Source organism: Protopterus annectens, chromosome 2.part1 (genome assembly GCF_019279795.1).
Source record: "Protopterus annectens isolate FY-2018-M chromosome 2.part1, PAN1.0, whole genome shotgun sequence".
Taxonomy (NCBI): Eukaryota; Metazoa; Chordata; order Ceratodontiformes; family Protopteridae; genus Protopterus; species Protopterus annectens.
The window spans coordinates 1848200321-1848219453 of NC_056729.1; the positions used below are offsets into that span (position 1 = coordinate 1848200321).

Consider the following 19133-nt stretch of genomic DNA (forward strand, 5'->3'; position numbering starts at 1 on the left):
TGTGATTGACATCTTTCACATACCACTTTGCTCCAATGAGCTTGATTTCTTCCTGACATTCCCCCCTGTGATGTCACCTATCTCCTACTCTGTTACTCCCCCTTATCTAACTCTTACACTACACGGACTGTGCTTATTTGCTATGTGACAGTGTGATTCACTATCCTACCACTCATTTACATAGGATTGCCTACTAATGCTTAGTTACATGTCTTACACTCAGCTTCCCCCCTTAGCAACCACTAGACGGTTGCCATGTTGTTTTCGGTCTGCTAGTCCCTGCATTGCAAATCCATGCATTACATAAAACCCACATTTGTTGGTTTCAAACCTTTATTTTTATGTCTTATTTAGCACAGTCTGTTTGGTGGGGCTGCGCTGCATTTAAACATCACCGATCACCGAAAAAATATATATTTTATTTCATGTTTGCATCGGGTTACCATGCCAATGGCCACATATTTGGCCATTGACATGCTGCCTGCTACATATGCACACTTTATTTGGAGCTGTCATGGCTCCATTGTGTTATTTGCAGTAACGTACTCAGTTGTCAACTGAGTACATTTCTGCACCTAACACGACTCTTACACAGGCTGGTTTCAGCTTTGTGGATCGCTAATCTTCTTCATTTGCATGCCTTTCAGCTGCAAGTGAGGTAATTAGCATATCCACGCCCTGCCCATGTAAGAGACATTTTAGCTGGTCTCTTACACAGGATTTCGGGCTGTTCCTGGATCGCGATGGCTGGATGGTGTCTTACACGACTCTTAGACTCCGTGCAAGCCATCGTGAATCCTGCCCAACCTTTAGCACTCAGTAGAGATGTGTAAAATGCAACAAAAGAATAACACTGGCTGCTTATTCACTGAGTTTTTTTTATTAAACAAGGTTAGGCTCTACATTTCTCAAAATATTCAGGATCTTCTTCATAAAAAAAATCACTCATGAATTAAATGCCATCAAATGAAGTCACATGTTAAAAATCCTTCAATAACTGTTTCTATTGCATACAGTTAAATACATTCAACTTATTTTTTTAGTTAATGTTTTAATGGTAAAGTTGTGTTTTAATGTATAGTTCCATGAATTTTAAAATTGTCTGCTTAAAATGAAAAACGCACATGATATAAACATAATTTGCACTTATTATAAAAGTTATGGCTTCTAAGGATCTGTAAACATGTGACTTCAGTTGATGATATTCAGCTCTTGTGTGGTGAATATTGTTTTGTTCTGAATTAGCTCCTGAGGGTTTCAGTGAATAAAACCATCAGACTTATTTAATAAAGGATATGAGTGGTGAAAAGCAATCGGTCAGTCAGTCTTTATCTTTTGTTGATTAGAATCATAACTCTGTGAGCTATACTAAAACTCTTGCGTAAAGCTATACTAAAACTCTTGGGTAACCATCAACAAAGAAAACATTGGGTATGCGTTTAGGACTGTTTCAGCTGTAAACATAACAGACAGATGAGAACCAGAAAAAGCCAGTGGCAGAAAGATGGTAGTGTTGTCTTTATTACATCAGTTTTCTCTAAAATCACATATGTGCTCCATTTTAGCCTTTTGAAGAAAATAATTAAACACATGGAAGTGATAAGCAGTTCATATATTCGTTTATTTTGATAGATGTTGAATATCTGATAGATTCAGCAACATCGGAAAATATTTACACAGTTTACACACCAATTAATGTGACCATTAGAATACAGAATGAAGCACCCTGAGCTGTTGGACATGCTCCAATTAAAGAAATCCCAATCCCTCAGAGCCACACGCTCCAGGGATCTAAACCTTATCATCACAATGAACAAAACATGCTGGAGGGATTGGTTCCTGACCCAGAGACTCCCCATACTCTGGAATAGACTGCCCATACATGTCAAGCAGAGCACCTCATTGGCCCTCTTTCAAAAGGAACATTGATGATTGGATGGGAGATAGGAAATTCACCCCGGGGATCATGTCAGTCGCCCTGCTAGACAGGGGCCCAGAGAAGTAAATATTGTGGGAAAAAATGTCCAGGGAATTGTTATGGCTAGGCTTGCATAGGCCTTAGGGGCGATAGCCTAGTACCAACTTATGAACCTATGAACCTATGTACATTACAAAGATTATAAGGCTTGAGGTCAGGCTACTGGACGACCACAAGAGAAGCGAACCACATATACTGATAAGGACAATGATCCTGATTGTGTTGGTTCTGTTCCTACCAGGCAAGTTAGACGCTTCCTAGAGATGTCTAAATGTAAACAAATATATGATGTCTACAGCAATGTGTGGCAAGGTTAATACACATATACATATACACACATAGACATATGTATGGACACACAAACACACACACACACACACACACACACACACACACACACACACACACACACACACACACACACACACACATAAAACATAACATATAAGCATTATAAGTAAATATGCATTAAAGCAAAACTTCAGTTTGAAAGATATTATTTGTTTTAATTGAATTCTGCTTCCCTCTGCTGGTTCTGAGCTCTAAAATCATTTATTTATTTATTTATTTTACATTTGTTAACTGGGAAAGTCTGACTGGATACAGGTACATTTTCAGTGGAGGCCCTGGGAGAAAAGCTCCAAATGTACCAAAACAAGTGTAAATACAGTGAAATTATTACAGTGAGTTATCACAAAACTGAGACTGGTTTGACATTTGTCAGAAACTGCAGAAACATCTGGAAACATATTTTTCATACTGCAGAATAATCATTTTTCGGCTGTACAATAACATTCCCTTTAATTTCATACGATATGTCACTCCAGCGAAAAATGTTTCCTTTAGCAACCTCATAACCTTCACTAAGAGCGGCAATATCATTTGAAGTTAGAACGTAATCCCACATGTTTAAATCTGATATCTCTCCAACAAAGCTCTGGTTTATGTCAAAACCACTCAAACATTTGTCTTGGTCCTGACCTATTAAAACAACTCCATTAGACAGGATTGTGTGTCCCCTTTTGTAAACTTTTCTTACAGATTTTTTTCCATTTACCCAGAAAGCAGTCAGCCCAGATTTAGATTCCCATGTCACACATAAGTGAGTGAAAAATGTGTTGAGTGGGGGGATAGTAAAGTGTACCCCATCACTACTACTTCTGAAATACACTGAATATGTGCCGTTCTTTTCTCGCCATACATTCAACTCATCTTGGTCGGCTCTGCAATAAGCAAAGATGATGGTCTCATCTGTCTTTTCCGTAGCAACTCGCATGCACAGGGTGAAGGCTGTAAGGTGGAGAGGCTTGCTTGGATTCAAAACCACATAACTATAGTCAGTCGGTTCAGGAAAGATAACTGATTTTTGATGAAGACCTGAAAAAATAAATATGGAGAGTTTTATTATGATAGTGAAAAATGATATTCATATCCAACTAAAGAGAAAAAAAACATTTTATGAGTGCTTTGCAGAAAGGAGTACATTTAGTGTTTAAACACAGCATAGTGTTATTAGGTGACAACATACCTCATGCCTTTTACTGTATATAATGAGTATACATTTCATCATTCATTACAAAAAGTGTAAACTTGTGGCATCATAAAATTTATTCTGTGACAAAGTTACTAAGCCAAACTGTCAAAAGTAAGGACTGCTAACAGGACTGCAGGTTATACAGTATCAAGAGCAGAAATGAGGGCAAAACAAGGTCTAATTGGGGAAAAAGGATTTGACCTACGTATTACTTATTTGTTTTTTTTTTAATTTAACATTTGTTTACCAGGAAAGCCTGATTGGGACATAGCGGAGGCCTGGGGAGAAATGCTCCAGATGCATGCTTTAATTACATAATCTTAGAATCTGTAATTTATGATATACCTACTGATAGTCCTAGTCTGGATTACAGTAAACTACCTTACTAGATAGTCTGGAACTCATTTCTAATGTGGTTATGAGTATTTTACACTGTTCCAGTGTGCGTTTAATTCTTTTCCCGTACAAGAAGAGTAATCTACATTCAATAAATCTTTAGTCAAGGCAAACTAAATAGTTAAATGCATGTATGTTGTATAAACCAAACAGAACATTAAACTGAATCATTAAAGAGCTGTGTTCTTACATGAGTATTTGACAGTGGCACTCCAATAATGATATAACTTGATACAGCATAGGGGGGCACTGCATCCCTGAAAATCTAGTCTTTGAATGGGATATTCTGACCCACTCATGTGTGTGTGTGTGTGTGTGTGTGTGTGTGTGTGTGTGTGTGTGTGTGTGTGTGTGTGTTTGTTTATCTGCGTGTCTGTGTGTTTGTCTCTATGTGTGTGCGTGTGTCTGTGTGCGCGTGTGGGCATGTGCATGTGTCTGTGTGTGTTTGTGTGTATACACATGTATATGCGTGTGTATGTCTGTGTGCATATGTTTGTGTGTGAGTGTGTGTCTCATAGTCAGAGATGCAGATTCTATGTCTCTGTTGCATGTTGGATCCTGGACAGTACTGAACACACTGAAATCTTCTTCTTCAGGCTTTTCCCAGTTAGGGGTTGCCACAGCAGATCACCTGTCCGCTCATGATTGGCAGTGGAGTTTTACAGTGTCGAGTTGCCAGCCCGGCGCCCAACCTTCCACAGAAGGCACACACATGCACACACTCACACCTAGGGCCAATTTAGAGTGTCCAATCCACCTACAGCATGTCTTTGGGATGTGGGAGGAAACTGGAGCACCCGGAGGAAACCCACGTGACCACAGGGAGGACATGCAGACTCCGCACAGAAGGCACCCCAGCTGAGGATCGAACTGGAGAACCTCTTGCTGTGAGGTGGCAATGCTAACCACTGCACCACCGTGGCCGCCCATACTGGACACACTGAAATACTGTTATTATTTATCATTTCCCTGATTTCTATGATAATTATTTTCATGGCTTTATATATAAGACTAGTGAGACTTATGGGTCTGTAATTTCCAGGATCTGTAAATTGCCCACCTTTGCACAGAGGGATGACTGTTGCTATTGTATATTCAGGAGGTACAAAGCCTGTTTGGAGGCTACAGTTAAATAGCTATTCCGGAGTGCCAGATAGATCATGTTTTATGATATTTAGAAGGCATCCTGGGATAGTGTCTGGGTTCATTGATGCAGTGTTCTTGGCCTTAGAGAGAGCATTGAGGACATGTTCCCAAGTGATAGCAGGGGGATTATATTTGATGGCATTTTCTAAGGGAAGGTTGAGGGGAAGAGACCGGTAAAGTTAGAGATGAATTTGTCTGCCAGTAAGTTCACTATATCCTCTAGCTCATTATAGGCGACTCCATTAACAATGAGCTCTGCACACAATTGTGTATTGCCTTTGAAATTGTGGACATAGTTAAAGAAAGTCTTGTGGTTATTGTTTGCCTGGGAGGCCACATTTACCTCAAATTTGGTGTTGGTAGACTTTATTTGTTCTCTAAGTTGTTTGTTTAGTTTGATGAAAGTGCCTTTATCCTGTTGGGTGCTACACCTCCTAATTTTTTCCTTGTTTTTCTTCCTTCTGTTATACAGCCTTCTGATGTTGTGATTCAACCAAGGTGGCTTGTTTCTTAACTTTATTTATTTATTTTACATTTGTTGACCGGGCTAGTCTAGCTGGATGGGTCTATATGACTTGGTCGAGTTTTCATTTGATTTCACTTGTCGACAGTCCACACAGCATTTGGTCGGTATTTTTTACGCACGCCCACACCCAATATATTGGGCGCGTGCCTGCCACCCCCCCCACTATACTATATATATCAAGGTTGCACAACACAGTGGGAAACATTTGCTTGTCGACCAAACGAACTGTCGACCAAATGAGTGTCAATCAAATGAACTGTCGACCAAGTCATATAGACCCAGCTGGATATATGTCCATTTTCAGTAGAGGCCCGGGGAGAAAAGCTCCAATGGTTATGATAAGTTTAAACAAAGATAGGCAATACAATACAAACAGGTAGAGAAAGAGGTTGTGATTATACTAAGTACACAAATACAATCAGAGCAAAAATCAAAAATATAAAGAACAAAATATCTTAATTAAAGGTTTTCTTTTTTTTTTTTTTTTTGCTATAGTTATACAGTATGCGAGGGATAACATATATCTATAGAGTTTTTATATCAGGTAGACCTTACAAGGGTAAGGGAGCAGAGATAGTAAGAATTAAGGAAAAATAATAGATTGAGAGGAAGTGGAAGAGTTAAGATGGGTTGGTGCAGGAGCAAAGCCAGTGCTTGTTGAGATGAATTTTCAACTGTCTTTTAAAAAGTGGGAGAGAGGATAAAGATGTGATATCAGAGGGTAGATTGTTCCACATTTTTCCAACAGAGTTGGAAAAGAGACAGTCACCTGCAGAGTTAGAGGGTTTGGTTATATTAATCAGTAGTTTGTTGGAAGAGCGTAGATGTTTCAGGTTGTTGGATGGTGAAATGAGGTTAGAGAGTATAGGTATTTTAGTTGGATGGTATAAGATCTTGTGAGCTATTAAGAACTGTTGCAGAATGAGTTGGTTTGGAAGTTCAAGCCAACCTAGTAGTTTTAAGTTCAGACAATGGTGAGTTCTAAATGGGGATCCAGAAGCAAATCTAGCAATGTTATAGTAAGATGTTGCTAGTTTCTTGAGGTTGTTTTTGGTGAGATTAGTGTAGATGGGGGAAGCATATAGAAGAGTAGAGATAAGGTGAGATCTGGCTAAGGTGGTCCTTGCTTCAGGTGTAAGGAAGGGCTTGATTCTGTAAAGGGATTCGATTTTTTTATTAACTAATTTGATAGTGTTGTTGATGTGGGAGTCAAAGCTGAGATTATTGTCAATAGTTATTCCTAATAGTTTAGTAGTTGTGTCTGGAGAAATAAGGGTGCTGTCAGCGGAAGTAAGAGTTAAATGGAGTGTGGCAGTTTTATGGGAAGGTGAGAACAATAGCAGTTTGGTTTTCTTGGTGTTAAGGAGTAGACAGCGATCACAGAACCATTGTTCAACAGTGGTAAAAGCTTTTTGGGTGAGTGACTGGAGTTTATTAAGTGAATTAGCAGTGCAGATTATAGTAGAATCGTCTGCATATTCGATGCAGGTTGAGTTTGGGATAGCTGATTGGAGGTTATTAATAAAGATAGAAAATAGAAGGGGGCCTAAGATAGAGCCTTGAGGTACACCTAAAGAAATAGGAAGGAGATTAGATAATACATTTTTCCAGAGAACTGCTTGCTGACGGTTTTCTAGGTAAGATGTAAACCAAGTTAAGGACGGAGAATCAAGTGAGAGAGATTTTAGTATGTGTAGAAGAAGTTTATGGTTAACCATGTCGAATGCTTTAGATAAGTCAATGAAGACTGCTGATGATAGGTAGTTATTGTTGCAGTTATAGTCGATCGAGTTGGTAAAGGAGAGTAGTGCAGTGGTAGTGCTGTGGGAGGGTCTGAAACCATGCTGACAGTTAGCAAGTAGGTTATGATGTAGAAGGTGGTTAAGAAGTTGCTTGTGGATACATTTTTCCATGATTTTAGCTATAGGTGATAGAAGTACTATGGGACAAAAGTTAGAGAGGTCATTAGACTTACCTCCTTTGTGTAGAGGGATGATGTGAGATATCTTCCAGATAGAGGGGAAAATTCCTTCATTTATGGATCTATTTATCAGTATAGAAATGGGATAGGAAATAGCATTGGCTCCTATTTGTAAGAATTCAGCAGGAAGTTTGTCAGCAGAGACGGTGGCTGGTCTTAGTTTGTAAGAATTCAGCAGGAAGTTTGTCTGCAGAGGGGGTGGTAGGTCTTAGTTTTTTGAGCAGTGATAAGATGAAGGAGGTAGATGCAGGTTGGAAATGAAAGGAAGGAGATGCATTTAAAGCAGGTAAGGGTAGCTTAGAGGGGTCAGGAGGTAGGTGACCAGCAAGAGTTTGGATAGTATTAGTGAAGAATGAATTGAAGTCATTGGCTATTTGTGTGGGATTATCTGGGTTAGAATCTTGAGGGTTAGGTGTGACAGACTGGCCTGGGGATAGGAGATTATTAATACTGGCCCAGAACTTTTTAGGTTCCTTTTTGGAGGTTTGTTGTAGTTGAAGGTAGTAGTTCTTTTTGTCTGTCAGGATGGCTTTTTTTGTACTGTTTCTAAGCTCTCTGAAGTTTTGGTGGTCAGCTGGATTCTTAGTGGAACGCCATTTAGCCCAAGATTTGTTTCTTAGATTGATTTTCTGCCTAGTGTTGTTGGTTAGCCAGGGAGCTGGTTTAGCTTTGGTTCTAATAGTTCGACTAGGGGCATGGTGATCCAGGATAGATAGAAAAGTGGAACTGAAGTATTCAACTGCTTCATTAAGTGGGAGAAATTTTAGTGGGGACCAATTACATTGTATTAATTCAGCTAGAAAATGTTCAGAGTTAAATTGTTTTTTTGAACGTAGTGTTCTGTATGTGGTAGGTAAGATTAGGCCGGTTTTATGCCTGATTACATAAGTAAGTGAGTGGTCACTTAGGTCTTCTGGGAGGATACCTGCTTCGTAGGTTAGTTGAGGAGTATTAGTAAGAATCCAGTCTAAGGTGGTTTCTTTGTTGTTGGTTTTATTGGTTCTGGTAGGAATATTAATGAGTTGAGTAAAGCCATGTAGGTTTATATGGGAGGTGGGGTTTGTACTATTACATGAATTCCAATCAATGCTGAAATCGCCTAGGACTATTGTTTCTTGAGGGAGATGGGTAGAGAGTGAGCTGAGGATGCATTCGAGTGAGTTGATATTATTTCCTGGGGGAAGATAAACACATATGATATTTATGGCTTTACTGCTGTTGACTTGAAGTTTGGAGCAGATCACCTCTGCCTGTTTATCAAGGCAAAGAGTCTGATCTATAATACTAATTTGGAATTGTGCCTTATAGAGAATTGCTACCCCTCCTCCCTTTTTCGCAGTGCGATCAAGTCTAAAGATACTATACCCGGGTGGGGTGATTTCATTGTCCTTGATGGAAGGCTTTAGCCATGTTTCAGTTAAGCATAGAATATCAAATTGATGGTTTTCTAGAAGGGCATGGACTTGAGTGGTTTTGTTACAAATACTACGTATATTGAGATGGGCAATAGAGAGCGAGAGTTGGTGGGAGTAGTTGATGATAGAGAAGTAGTTTTATATAGATTTTTGTAGGCGGTGGTATTAGGGTGGAGTGGGCCAGGGCTAGGATTAATGTCTCCATCCAATAGTAAGTGGAGGAGTATAAAACCTTTTGGCTGGAGAAGTTTGTGAAAGATATTGATTGGTTTCCTAGATTTTGGTTTGCTTAATTTGACGTAGGCAAATCTGTGGTATTTGGTTAGTATGTAGTTGGGTTGAGGAGTGAGATTTATGAAGGTATGAGAGAAAGTTGATATAGTTGTAGAGGTATGTTTAGAGGGGAAAGGGAGAGTAGAGTAAAGTGGGTATTCATAGAAGGTTAAGAGGTCGGTAGTAATGAGAGAGGAAAAAGTGATAAGCAGATAAATAGTTTAAGTTGTGAAATTGCAGATTCTATTTGAACTTTGTTCTGTACTTCTTCCTGGTGGTTACAGATGCCTCTTTGCAGCTATTAACACACTTGTATAGGGTTGTGAACTGTGAGCAGTTAAACATAACAGAGGTGGTAGAGCTACAGAACCAGTAATATAAATGGGTGAGTGTGCATGTTCTCAAATGTGGAAGGAAGACAGGCCTAGAAATAGTGATTAAGAAGGGGATGGGTGAGTATGGGCGAATATGTAAAGGGGAAACTAGTTGGGGGATACAGAGAGTTGTCCTTGATTGCTACACACCATGCATACAATTTAGACTCTATGGTACTATACAGTATAGTACTTCTGTAGAAACTGGAAAGACAAATAGATTTTCTTAATAAAGAAACAAATCTGTCCTAGTCAAACTCCACAGTCCATCCAGAACTGAATATGATAACACAATGTCTGTATTTCTCTATAGTAGTATGGTTTCAGAGTTGTATATATAATGTGAGATGATTAGTTCCCAGTAAAGGGTGTTCTTACAAAAAGCTGTTTTGACATTTATACTATATAGACATGGCATTTTTGCATCTATATAATAAAATCGAAGAAGCAAAATGTCGATTGCTCACAAGATCAAAAATGCCGAAAGTCGAATTTGGACAGCCCCTACACCACCCCCCCTAAATATATATATTCAAACTCCGAGATCACACTACAGTGAGGAAGGGCAAATATCCCAATCTTCACTGTACTGCGATCTCAAAAATGGACCCTTGACATTTCTGCACATTCGCAGTTGTGCCGTTTTACATTTTTATTTTTCGATAACATGATATAGATTCGCATTTTTTTTGTATATGCTGGCTTTAACTTATTATGCATCAAAATTTAGCATTTGCTCATGTTTGTATTTTGAGAAGTTTGTGTGCATGATTATCATTAACAATGTACACCAAGCTGTTGGGAACATACATAGTTATGTGCATTGCACTGTGTGCTGTTAATGGCAGAGCATTATTAACAATGAACATCAAGCTGTTGGGAACATACATAGTTATGTGCATTGCACTGTGTGCTGTTAATGGCAGGGCATTACTAACAATGTACATCAAGCTATTGGGAACATATATATTTATGTACATTGAACTGTGTGCTGCTAATGGCAGGGCATTATTAACAATGAACATCAAGCTATTGGGAACATATATATTTAAGTACATTGAACTGTGTGCTGCTAATGGCAGGGCATTATTAACAATGAACATCAAGCTATTGGGAACATATATAGTTATGTGCATCGCACTGTGTACTGCTAATGGCAGGGCATTACTAACAATGTACATCAAGCTATTGGGAACATATACAGTTATGTGCATCGCACTGTGTACTGCTAATGGCAGGGAATTACTAACAATGAACATCAAGCTATTGAGAACATATATAGTTATGTGCATTGAAATGTGTACTGCTAATGGCAGGGCATTATTAACAATGTACATCAAGCTATTGAGAACATATATAGTTATGTGCATCGCACTGTGTGCAGTTAATGGCAGAGCATTATTAACAATGTACATCAAGCTATTGGGAACATATATATTTATGTGCATCGCACTGTGTACTGCTAATGGCAGGGCATTAATAACAATGAACATCAAGCTATTGGGAACATATATAGTTATGTGCATCGCACTGTGTACTGCTAATGGCAGAGCATTATTAACAATAGACATCAAGCTATTGGGAACATATATAGTTATGTGCATTGCACTGTGTGCTGTTAATGGCAGAGCATTATTAACAATGAACATCAAGCTATTGGGAACATATATAGTTATGTGCATCGCACTGTGTACTGCTAATGGCAGGGCATTATTAACAATGAACATCAAGCTATTGAGAACATATATAGTTATGTGCATCGCACTGTGTACTGCTAATGGCAGGGCATTAATAACAATGAACATCAAGCTATTGGGAACATATATAGTTATGTGCATCGCACTGTGTACTGCTAATGGCAGAGCATTATTAACAATGAACATCAAGCTATTGGGAACATATATAGTTATGTGCATTGCACTGTGTGCTGTTAATGGCAGAGCATTATTAATAATGAACATCAAGCTATTGGGAACATATATAGTTATGTGCATCGCACTGTGTACTGCTAATGGCAGGGCATTATTAACAATGAACATCAAGCTATTGAGAACATATATAGTTATGTGCATCGCACTGTGTACTGCTAATGGCAGAGCATTATTAACAATGAACATCAAGCTATTGGGAATATATATATTTATGTGCATCGCACTGTGTACTGCTAATGGCAGGGCATTATTAACAATGAACATCAAGCTATTGGGAACATATATAGTTATGTGCATCACACTGTGTACTGCTAATGGCAGAGCATTAATAACAATGAACATCAAGCTATTAGGAACATATATAGTTATGTGCATCGCACTGTGTACTGCTAATGGCAGAGCATTATTAACAATGAACATCAAGCTATTGGGAACATATATAGTTATGTGCATTGCACTGTGTGCTGTTAATGGCAGAGCATTATTAACAATGAACATCAAGCTATTGGGAACATATATAGTTATGTGCATCGCACTGTGTACTGCTAATGGCAGGGCATTATTAACAATGAACATCAAGCTATTGGGAACATATATAGTTACTTGCATTGCACTGTGCACTGCAGGGCATTATTATCAATGAAGATCAAGCTGTTGGGAACATATATAGTTATGTGCATTGCACTGTGCACTGCTAATGACAGGGCATTATTAACAATGTACATCAAGCTATTAGGAACATATATAGTTATGTGCATCGCACTTTGTACTGCTAATGGCAGGGCATTATTAACAATGAACATCAAGCTGTTGAGAACATATATATTTATGTACATTTCACTGTGTACTGCTAATGGCAGGGCATTATTAACAATGAACATCAAGCTGTTGGGAACATATATATTTATGTACATTTCACTGTGTACTGCTAATGGCAGGGCATTATTAACAATGAACATCAAGCTATTGGGAACATATATAGTTATGTGCATTGCAAGGTGTACTGCTAATGGCAGAGCATTATTAACAATGAACATCAAGCTATTAGGAACATATATAGTTATGTGCATTGCACTGTGTACTGCTAATGGCAGGGCATTATTAACAATCTACATCAAGCTATTGAGAACATATATAGTTATGTGCATTGAAATGTGTACTGCTAGTAGCAGGGCATTATTAACAATGAACATGAAGCTGTTGGGAACATATATAGCTATGTGCATTGCACTGTGTACTGCTAATCAGGGGGCATTATTAATAATGAACATCAAGCTATTAGGAACATATATAGTTATGTACATTGCAGTGTGTACTGCTAATGAGAGGGCATTATTAACAATGAACATCAAGCTATTGGGAACATATATAGTTTTGTGCATCGCACTGTGTACTGCTAATGGGAGGGCATTATTAACAATGAACATCAAGCTATTGGGAACATATATAGCTATGTGCATCACACTGTGTAATGCAACTGGCAGGGCATTATTAACAATGAACATCAAGCTATCGGGAACATATACAGTTATGTGCATCGCACTGTGTACTGGTAATGGCAGAGCATTATTAACAATAAACATCAAGGTATTGGGAACATATATAGTTATGTGCATTGAACTGTGTTCTACTAATGGCCAGGCATTCTCAACAATGAACATCAAGCTGTTGGGAACATATATAGTTATGTACATTGCACTGTCTACTGCTAATCAGAGGGCATTATTAATAATGAACATCAAGCTATTAGGAACATATATAGTTACATGCATTGCACTTTGTACACCTAATGGGAGGGCATTATTAACAATGTACATTAAGCTATTGGGAACATATATATTTACATGCATTGTGCTGTGTACTGCTAATGGGAGGGAATTATTAACAATGAACATCAAGCTATTGGAAACATATATAGTTATGTGCATCGCACTGTGTACTGCTAATGGCATGACATTATTAACAATGAACATCAAGCTATTGGGAACATATATAGTTACGTGCATCACACTGTGTACTGCTAATGGCAAGGCATTATTAACAATGATCATCAAGCTACTGGGAACATATATAATTATATTCATAGCACTGTGTATTGCTAATGGCAGGGCATTATTAACAATGAACATCAAGCTATTGGGAACATATATAGTTATGTGCATCGCACTGTGTACTGCTAATGGCAGGGCATTATTAACAAAGAACATCAAGCTATTGGGAACATATATAGTTATGTGCATCACACTGTGTACTGCTAATGGCAAGGCATTATTAACAATGAACATCAAGCTGTTGGGAACATATATAATTGTGTGTATTGAACTGTGTGCTGCTAATGGCAGGGAATTACTAACAATGTACATCAAGCTATTGAGAACATATATAGTTATGTGCATTGCACTGTGTACTGCTAATGGCAGGGCATTATTAACAATGAACAATAAGCTATTGAGAACATATATAGTTATGTGCATTGCACTGTGTACTGCTAATGGCAGGGCATTATTAACAATGAGCAATAAGCTATTGAGAACATATATAGTTATGTGCATTGCACTGTGTACTGCTAATGACAGTGCATTATTAACAATGTACATCAAGCTATTGGGAACATATATTGTTGTGTGCATTGCACTGTGTACTGCTAATGGGAAGGCATTATTAACAATGAATATCAAGCCGCTAGGAACATATATAGTTATGTGCATCGCACTGTGTACTGATAATGGCAGGGCATTATTATCAATGAAGATCAAACTTTTGGGAACATATATAGTTATGTGCATTGCACTGTGTACTGCTAGTGGGAGGGCATTATTAACAATGAACATCAAACGTTTGGAAACATTTATAGTTATGTGCATCGCATTGTGTACTGCTAATGGCATGGCATTATTAACAATGAACATCAAGCTATTGGGAACATATATAGTTACGTGCATCACACTGTGTACTGCTAATGGCATGCATTATTAACAATGAACATCCAGCTTTTGGGAACATATATGGTTATTCACATTGCAAGGTGTACTGCTAATGGGAGGGCATTATTAACAATAAACATCAAGCTATTGGGAACATATATATTTATGTACATCACACTGTGTACTGCTAATTGCAGGGCATTATTAACAATGAACATCAAGCTGTTGGGAACATATATATTTATGTACATTGCACTGTGTACTGCTAATGGCAGGGCATTATTAACAATGAACATCAAGCTATTGGGAACGTATATAGTTATGTGCATTGCAAGGTGTACTGCTAATGGCAGAGCATTATTAACAATGAACATCAAGCTATTAGGAACATATATAGTTATGTGCATTGCACTGTGTACTGCTAATTGCAGGGCATTATTAACAATCTACATCAAGCTATTGAGAACATATTTAGTTATGTGCATTGAAATGTGTACTGCTAGTAGCAGGGCATTATTAACAGTGAACATGAAGCTGTTGGGAACATATATAGCTATGTGCATTGCACTGTGTACTGCTAATCAGGGGGCATTATTAATAATGAACATCAAGCTATTAGGAACATATATAGTTATGTACAATGCAGTGTGTACTGCTAATGGGAGGGCATTATTAACAATGAACATCAAGCTATTGGGAACATATATAGTTATGTGCATCGCACTGTGTACTGCTAATGGGAGGGCATTATTAACAATGAACATCAAGCTATTGGGAACATATATAGTTATGTGCATCGCACTGTGTAATGCTACTGGCAGGGCATTATTAACAATGAACATCAAGCTATTGGGAACATATACAGTTATGTGCATCGCACTGTGTACTGGTAATGGCAGAGCATTATTAACAATAAACATCAAGGTATTGGGAACATACATAGTTATGTGCATTGAACTGTGTTCTACTAATGGCCAGGCATTCTCAACAATGAACATCAAGCTGTTGGGAACATATATAGTTATGTACATTGCACTGTGTACTGCTAATCAGAGGGCATTATTAATAATGAACATCAAGCTATTAGGAACATATATAGTTACATGCATTGCACTTTGTACTGCTAATGGGAGGGCATTATTAACAATGTACATTAAGCTATTGGGAACATATATATTTACGTGCATTGCGCTGTGTACTGCTAATGGGAGGGAATTATTAACAATGAACATCAAGCTATTGGGAACATATATAGTTATGTGCATCGCACTGTGTACTGCTAATGGCATGGCATTATTAACAATGAACATCAAGCTATTGGGAACATATATAGTTACGTGCATCACACTGTGTACTGCTAATGGCAAGGCATTATTAACAATGATCATCAAGCTACTGGGAACATATATAATTATATTCATAGCACTGTGTATTGCTAATGGCAGGGCATTATTAACAATGAACATCAAGCTATTGGGAACATATATAGTTATGTGCATCGCACTGTGTACTGCTAATGGCAGGGCATTATTAACAAAGAACATCAAGCTATTGGGAACATATATAGTTATGTGCATCACACTGTGTACTGCTAATGGCAAGGCATTATTAACAATGAACATCAAGCTGTTGGGAACATATATAATTGTGTGTATTGAACTGTGTGCTGCTAATGGCAGGGAATTACTAACAATGTACATCAAGCTATTGAGAACATATATAGTTATGTGCATTGCACTGTGTACTGCTAATGGCAGGGCATTATTAACAATGAACAATAAGCTATTGAGAACATATATAGTTATGTGCATTGCACTGTGTACTGCTAATGGCAGGGCATTATTAACAATGAGCAATAAGCTATTGAGAACATATATAGTTATGTGCATTGCACTGTGTACTGCTAATGACAGTGCATTATTAACAATGTACATCAAGCTATTGGGAACATATATTGTTGTGTGCATTGCACTGTGTACTGCTAATGGCATGCATTATTAACAATGAACATCCAGCTTTTGGGAACATATATGGTTATTCACATTGCAAGGTGTACTGCTAATGGGAGGGCATTATTAACAATAAACATCAAGCTATTGGGAACATATATAATTATGTGCATTGAACTGTGTTCTACTAATGGCCGGGCATTATTAACAATGAACATGAAGCTGTTGGGAACCTATATAGTTATGTACATTGCACTGTGTACTGCTAATTGGAGGGCATTAGTAACATTGAACAAAAAGCTGTTGGGAACATATATAGTTATGTGCATCGCACTGTGTACTGCTAATGGCAGGGCATTATTAACAATGATCATCAAGCTATTGGGAACATATATAGTTATGTGCATTGCACTGTGTACTGCTAATGGCAGGGCATTATTAACAATGAACATCAAGCTATTGGGAACATATATAGTTACTTGCATTGCACTGTGTACTGCAGGACATTATTAACAATGAAGATCAAGCTCTTGGGAACATGTATAGTTATGTGCATCTCACTGTGTACTGCTAATGGCAGGGCATTATTAACAATGAACATCAAGCTATTGGGAACATACATAGTTATGTGCACTGCACTGTGTACTGCTAATGGCAGGGCATTATTAACAATGAACATCCAGCTATTGGGAACATATATAGTTATGTGCATTGAACTGTGTGCTGCTAATGACAAGGCATTATTAACAATGTACATCAAGCTATTGAGAACATATATATTTATGTGCATTGTACTGTGTACTGCTAATGGGAGGGCATTATTAACAATGAACATCAAGCTGTTGGGAACATATATAGTTATGTGCATTGCACTGTGTACTGCTAATGACAGGGCATTATTAACAATGAACATCAAGTTATTGGAAACATATATAGTTGTGTGCATTGCACTGTCTACTGCTAATGGAAGTGCATTATTAACAATGTACATCAAGCTATTGGGAACATATATAGTTATATGTATTGCACTGTGTACTGCTAATGACAGGGCATTATTAACAATGAACATCAATCTGTTGTTGGGAACATATATAGTTATGTGCATCACACTGTGTACTGCTAATGGGAGGGCATTATTAACAATGAACATCAAGCTATTGGGAACATATATAGTTATGTGCATTGAACTGTGTGCTGCTAATGGCAGGGCATTATTAACAATGTACATCAAGCTATTGAGAACATATATATTTATGTGCATTGCACTGTGTACTGCTAATGGGAGGGCATTATTAACAATGAACATCAAGCTGTTGGGAACATATATAGTTATGTGCATTGCACTGTGTACTGCTAATGAGAGGGAATTTATTAACAATGAACATCAAGCTAATGGGAACATAGATAGTTATGTTCATTGAACTGTGTACTGCTAATGTTGGTTTTCACCTTTTGAAGAGTAGCTATTCAAACTATTGTTACTGTGGAAATATTTCATGGCTGGCTTATTTTAACAGTAAGCAATAACTGTGCTCTTTGTGTGCTAGAAATAGATAGCTGTTGATGGTGTGGTTACAAAGACAGGAAAGAGGATGCTGGTAAGCCTTATTATTATTACTCCTCCATAAAAGTACTTTGTGCATATGTGTATGCAAATAACCTTGGATAAATTTCAATTACTGTTTGTAAGACTGCATTGGAAGACACTGTGCTCAATCTGAAAAGGGTGAATTTCTCTGGAGCTAATGATTATAATTATTATATATAGCTGTACAGTTTAAAGCTTATCTGAGTGTAGTAAGTGATAGCTATTATTTGAGGCAGCAGTCCCTATTTAGTGTACAATCTTAAGACCAGATAGTCCTCACATACTATTTAGTGCTCAGTGGTGTACATTATGAAATCATAGCCCCCGTCTATCACACATTAAACTGGTGTCAGTGCGTGAGATCATATGCCTATTCACTACAGTTTCATATATTTAAAGAGACATCCACATGCTATAGCAATCTTAATACGTTACTGGCTTAGCATTTTGACAACCAGGTGTTATCTCAGTTGATTATTAAAGGAGGAGGTTTGTAGGTTAAAGCTTACACAATAGCAAACTCAGATGCATTAATATTTCACCTCTGTCTAGTGCAGGTAAATAAATATTAACTGTTGTTTTTAATGATATTAATTTATATATATATCATTTTCATATTTTTCTAAATATCTCAACAACCAAGTAACACAGACAGAACTCCTTAGACTCATATGAAAGCTCTCAGTTACATAGATGAATAAAATGCTGCTGACAGTATGTGTGTAACTTGAGTGGTTGCTGAGATATTGTACATTGTTTACAAAACATTACCAATGTAAAATTTACTGTCTTTACTGTGACTTATAAAATTCAGTTTAACTCATTCCCCTCCAGTTCAGCTCTTTTGAGTGTGTACCTTTAACTTCCAGTGTTTGTGGCTTGAGCTTTTAAAAACTGAAGATAACGCCTTACAGGTCAAACAAATACTAATTGACATAGGTCAAATATCAATATAGTTGTGTTTGCCATTATGTATTCTTCAAGATAAAATATTCTGATGCCTTGTATGTAGCATGGTTTTGGAATTATTGATACAAATATTCACAAGTAATATTTGACTCCTAGAGGCATCAGTAGGAGTTAACTGCAGATGCAACTGAAGGCGTCACTCAATTGTA

General features: G+C 37.6%; 1 protein-coding gene across 1 annotated transcript in view; it reads right to left on the reverse strand.

Moving 5' to 3' along the window:
• Positions 1-2605: 2605 nt before the first annotated feature.
• Positions 2606-19133, reverse strand: part of LOC122794803 (pentraxin fusion protein-like) — a 130468-nt gene continuing 113940 nt past the window's right edge. Inside the window, exon 2 of the mRNA XM_044063417.1 lies at positions 2606-3355. Within this exon, the coding sequence (XP_043919352.1) occupies positions 2733-3355 (623 nt within the window). The 3' untranslated portion in view covers positions 2606-2732. The remainder of the gene's footprint in view (positions 3356-19133) is intronic.